General features: G+C 44.0%; 1 protein-coding gene across 1 annotated transcript in view; it reads left to right on the top strand.

Annotated features, from left to right (window-relative positions):
* The first annotated feature begins 315 nt into the window (after positions 1-315).
* COL24A1 (collagen type XXIV alpha 1 chain) overlaps positions 316-6,149 on the top strand; it is a 411,426-nt gene continuing 405,592 nt past the window's right edge. The window contains 1 exon segment of the mRNA XM_017850789.1: positions 316-371. Within this exon segment, the coding sequence (XP_017706278.1) occupies positions 316-371 (56 nt within the window).

Consider the following 6,149-nt stretch of genomic DNA (forward strand, 5'->3'; position numbering starts at 1 on the left):
GCTGCCGCCGGCGCCCCGCGGCCTCCCAGTGAGGTTTACCTCCTCGCCCGCCCTCCCCGGGGAGGGCAACCCTGGGCTCGTTCGTTACCGAGCCAGAGAGCTAGGAAGCCTGTCCTCCCCTTCGGGTGCTATTTCCTACCTCCTTCCGACTTCACCAACCCCACCCCCCCACTATTTTTTCTTGTTGCAGGTTTGGAGCATGGTTTTCATGTGATTGTTTTTTCCCTTTTTCATGGACAGTACCTGCACCCTAAGCAGTTCAGAGTTGGCTTCTGTTTTCCGTTAGCGCTTTGCTGCACGGACAAATGCATACAAATGCATTTAGGAGCCCACAGAACAAGGCGTGGAAAAGTCTCCCCCACGGCAAAAACGTAAGTAGCCCACCCGCCGGGTAGGGTAGAGGTTAGACCAACCCCTCTCTCCACCCCCTGGTTCTGCTGAGCCTGATGGAGACCTGAGGTCCGGCTCCTTGGCACTTTTTGGCTTTGGGAGCGGGCAAGTACCCGCGGTATATATTCCCCTTGTCTTCTCAGCTTGTAAAATGCCGTGTTTGAAAGGATGCCTCGTGCCAGCAGATCTCAGAAGTTTATGCTAAAGTGATCTTTTGGCTCGAAAGGAAAAGTTCGCTGGAGCGAGTCCCGAGGTCCAGGGCAGCGGCTCCCGAAGCTCCAGAGCTTGGCTCCGACGATCTCTCTGGCTCCGGCTCCCGCCGCCCTCGCGCCCTCCTCCCCTTCTCCTCCCGCAGGGCCCTGTCGAGGTCCTGCTTCCCCGAGGTGCTTCTCAGGGCGTCCAGCCTGGAGATTGCTGTGACGCTAGAGATCCCCCAGGGTCGGTGTGCGCAGCCTGGACCACTGGACACGGGCGTGAGGAAGGGTCGCCAGTTGGGGGAAGGGGGTGGCTGCAGAACCTCGGGCGTCGAGGGGTTGTTTTACCCACGGGCTCAGAGGCAATCCCCTCTTGTTAAAAGACCAACAAACGTTGCCCATCAGAGCCGAGGCTGCACCCTGATCACTGCCCTGTCACTGGGGAAGTGGCACTCGCGGCAGGGACTGGGAAGGGGAGCAGGACACGGGGGCGGGCCTGCCCCTCCTGGGGAGGTTTTGGGCGGGTCCTGACGGGCACCCCACCTCCCTTTTGGGCGCTGTACCTGCTCCCATGCCTTCACTGGGAAAAGGGCGTGGACCAGGGGTTGCACGGCTTTGGCTGGTCCCCCTGGAAGAGGTCAGTGGGTTACACAAGTTTGCTTCTGGCCCCTGGGTGAGAAGGGTGAAGCGGCTGTGGAAGTCTTCTGCAGAGAGGCTGCCCCTCAGGAGGGTAGGTGGGAGGAGGGCAGGGAACAGAATTGACCGTGTCAGCTGAGGGAAGGCGGAGGCGGGGTGCGGAGAAAGAGCGCCTTGTGGTCGTGTTTGTATGAACATGTGCTTCCCAGCCGCATGCAGCCCAGCCTGGCTGGTGTGCGCGCGCGCGCTCTCCTCGGACCCCTGGAAGCCTCGCAGCTGGGCTTCCCAGCTGACCAGATGCACCTCCCCGCACACCCCCATCCCCATTCAACAGTGAAGAGGAAACCTCCCAACCTCCTCAACCCCGTGCGGGCAGCGCGGTGCTGGAGGCTGGGGAGTCCCGGGAGCGAGTAGAGGTCAAGCTCTGCGGGTTGCCTTCTCAAAGCGGCTCACGCAGGTCGCATGGGGTTCCCAGGCAGAAGATTTCCCGCCGCTGTTCTCGATAAACATCCCTCTGTGTGGACCAGCTTGGAGAGTCGGGGGTTGCAGCCGATCCTGCGAAAATGACAGATCTTCCCGCTGATCAGGGGCGGATGCAGAGAGGCTCTAGCCCCGCCAGCCTGCAGACTCCAGGAGAGGCGGATGCAGAGAGGCTCTTGCCCAGCCAGCCTCCGCATGCTGCCCTCCTGCCGCTCCCGCCCTGAGGGCTTTCCCTCTGCCATCGCGCGAGGCCCACGCTGGTGACTAACACTCCCCTTGGTAGTTGTGACCAACCTCCCGGGTTAAAGCAGATCTGCTCCTGGGTTCTGTCTTGTCTGGTTTACACTTCCCTTCCAGACGCTCCCAGAAAAGGCCCTGCATAAATTCTTGGGCAGTTTGGGGTTTGTAAATTGGGTCCAGATGATTGGGGGGAGGGAGGCAGAGAAACCAAATAGAATGGATTGCACCAGAGGAACTTCTGAAGAAAAAGTATACAACGTGGAATGGGAAGAGAACCCTTGTGCAGAGACGTGGGGATGAGTAGCAGGTTCTGGATGAAGGTGTTTGTCTCCCATGACCACCAGAGGCCTTGCAGCCCTTGGTTATCTCATAATATCCAATTTGTTCTATTACAGGGGCCATTGGGGATGGGCTGCAGAGAATTAAGGGTGATCCATAATTACATCAGATTACAGAACTCACAGCTCCAACCACACACATACAAACTTGGGAAAGATAGTTAATGATTGGGCTGAAAAAAATTGTTTCTAGAAAATCCAATTTTCATAAATAATTTGGAATTTTCAGTTTGAAAATAATGCCACCAACCCTTCGGAGTTTGAGGCGGGGCGTGGGGGCGGGGAGCTGGATTCGGAAGAAGTAGCTGATTTATAATGTCAGGCCACTGACATTAAACCTTAGAGTCTCTGATGAAATCCCTGAGTTTTATTTTCCTTTTGTGGTGATGTTTTGTAAGAGAGGGAGCGCTTTTTAAAATCACAGTTCTGATTAGTCACCGAAAAACATTTCCAGTTTAAAACTGGATCTTTACAGACACTTTCTTTCATGGGGTCTTTTATATGGATTGCCTAATGTGAATTTGTAGAATTAAAAAAAGGAAATGAAATCTGAAAGTCAGCTTTAGATATCTCAATTTGACATATTATCAGAAGGTCTCCCAGGCAGGCTATTACAGTAATTAAAGACTTTTATAACCAAAAAGAATTTTTGGAATATAAAGATCTATTTCCTAGATGCCATGAAATTCTATTTTTTAAAGTTGCTTATCTTTGTGTTCAAATAAATTTTTAAAACAAACTGATGACTCAGGGAGAGGAAATGTAATTTATGGAAAGTACTTTTGAGTGTCATTTAGACATTCTGCTTGGTAATTTGTGAACTGCAGAATAAAAGTAAATTTTATTATGGGAATTAGAATAGCTGTGCTAGTTTCCTTGCCATGCCTTCCAACTATGACTTATTTTAGAATTTGTAACTGTAAGTGAGAACTAAAGACAATTTTATTTTCATTCTCATAAAAGGCTAACATTATTCTGTCATTCATTTATTCATCATTCATTAACATATTTATTCAACACATGTTTACTGAGCTCCAACTATGTGCCCAGTGTGGTTCTAGGCAGTAGAGGTACAATGATGGAGTATGACAGATCCACAATTGCTGCCCTCCCAATGTGACCAGTCTAACAGAGGAAATAGTAAATGAAACAACCAAGTATCATGAAATGAGAGGAAGATATATACATGAGGGGCACCTAGCAGTCTTGGATGGGTGGGTAGGGGAGAAAAGGATAATACTGGAAGGAAAAGGCAACCAGAGGAAATGAAATCTAGACTGAGACCTTAGTAAAAAGAACATGAAATTTTCCAGACAGAAGGAACAATAAAAGGCTCACAAATGAGACAGCACAGTGCATTTGAGGACCTGAAAGAAATGAAGTTGGTTGGAGTACACATTCTAGGGAAGAAGTGACTGGAGCTGGAGCTGGAGAGATAAACAGAGACCAAATTCTGAAAGGCCTTTAAACCATGTTTAACAACTAGAGGTTAGGGAGACTTGATTTTTCTTGATTTTGGGATCGGAGTATAGGTAGAAGATACCAGAGAATTTACGTATTTGTTGAAATGCAAGACCACCTGATAGTTTCACTGGAAGATTATCTGATTCATTAGTTCATTTGAAAATCTTTATCTAACACTAGTATGTGGCAGGAACTTTACTAAGCTAGGCAATGGTTTAACACTCTCTGTGATATTACTAGGACAGACTAGTTTAGCTGTATTTTTCTTCCCTCCTACTGACTGGACTCTAGACACTTTGCCTATATGAAGTTCTTAAGCTTTTATCTCCCTTGCACTGCATGAATTGCTTGAATGCTTGGAATTTAATGAAAAGTTCTACAGGTTGGGTACTGCTCATCTGAAATGCTTGAGACCAGAAGTGTTTTGAATTTTGAATTTTTTCAGATTTGGAATATTTGCATATATATATAAAATGAGATATCTTGGGGATGGGACTGAAGTCAAAACATGAAAATTCACTTACGTTTCATGTACACCTTATACACATAGACTGAAGTTAATTTTATAAAATATTTTTAGTAATTTTTTGCATGAAATGAAGTTTTGACTGTGACTCATAAAGTCAGGTATAAAATGATTCCAGTATGGCATCATTTCAGCCCTCAAGACTTTTCAGATTTTGGAGCAGTTAGGACTTTGGATTTTCAGATTGGGGGTGCTCAATCTGTAATATGCTTCACACTGGTTTAGCTGTACAACTACCACCTGAGTTGAATTAATAGTTTGAAAAATTCTTTGTAAGTAAGTTAGTGACAGTACTACTTTGCTCCCTGAATCATCCAACTTTATGTTCACTGCTGTGATTGAAAACTTTTTTTTTTTCAGTTATTTTGAGAACAAAGAACAGAAATTTACTGGATCTTAGTAGCTAGTAAAGAGCAAAATCTGTAAAGCTGTCATGACTTAAGAAGTTTTTGGCATGTAAATGTAGGGTGGTGGATATTGTTGAAATTATTGATGTATATCACGTGTGTGTGTTTTTCAGATTTGTTCACCATTTTCAATTGGTTTAAAAGAAAGCCACCAACTCATAAAAAGTTGCCTATTTACAAGATTTTAGAAGTCCTTCCCACTATTATAAATTGAATCTATGTAGGAATGAGCATCAGTAGCCTGAAGACATATGTTATAATACCTAAGAGTCTCATGGGTACCCTAAACAAAAAAGATTCTTCGGATTACCCTAAAGCAACTTGGATCCTTTGAACAAAGAGGAAGTTGAATAGCTCTAAGAATCATCTAGGAATGATGCCTGGGATGGATATTAGTCATTTACATGTTCTGAGTATGGTCTTTGGATGTCTGTTTTCTGTCTTCTCCTCTTGAGGCCTTTACCCTCACATGTCTGGTTATGTTTGGACTGTGGCTGGTGTCAAACTGAAAATACGACTAGCAGCCAGACTCATGCAGAGTGTTTCTTCTTTTGTTAGATATCAATATCATGGGTTATATTTTTTGAGCCTTTATTAAGTGTTTATTACCATATTGTTGACTTCTTTTGGATATGGTCTGATTTTGTTAAATGTCTGAGTAACTATGACTCTATAACTTTGATTTAGTGACACATAGTCCACATATACAAACCAGTGAATGAAAACAAACATGCTTTGAATATTTGAAAAATGTTCATGTTTAATATACCAACTAGACTATTTGTGGGAGTAAACTAAATATATGAATGAATTAACAACTTAGTAGACTATTTTAGGTTACTTAAATAGTATTGGACCAAAACCATAGGAAGACCTTTATAGTTTTGTGGTTAAACAAACCTTTTATATATATGTATGTGTATACATATATATACAAACAAACCCTTTATATATATGTATGTGTACACACCCCCACACACACACCCACACACACATATATATAACATTTTGCTAAGTAATTTGTTTTTTGTCTTTTAATGCCAGTATACTAATGTGATCCCATCATACACACAAATTACAGGATTTTACATTTGGAATGTAAAACACAAAAACACAAAATTTGTATTATGTCATCACGTAATAGATGAGTCAGCTAAGACCCAGAAGAGGACAAAGAACAGCTGCTTCCCTAGAGGACTCTACCATCTACTACTAATGTGGCAACTTGATAAGTTTTATTTGTTTAGGAAATGTATAGTAAATGTAATATCATAAGGAGAAAAATCCAAAGAAACAAACAAACCTAGTCCATTAGACATTTCCCAAGAATCTTAGATTCATTAAATACCCATTTTACACAACGATGGAGTTTGGCTCTTTATCAAATTGACTATGTCAATGAAGCTTCATCCTTACTCTGTGTACCCACTTCAAAGACAAGAAAGCTAAAATGAAAAATAGGAAAAAAAAAAAA

Source organism: Rhinopithecus bieti, unplaced genomic scaffold, assembly GCF_001698545.2.
Source record: "Rhinopithecus bieti isolate Rb0 unplaced genomic scaffold, ASM169854v2 scaffold_1467, whole genome shotgun sequence".
In the NCBI taxonomy this organism is placed as follows: Eukaryota; Metazoa; Chordata; class Mammalia; order Primates; family Cercopithecidae; genus Rhinopithecus; species Rhinopithecus bieti.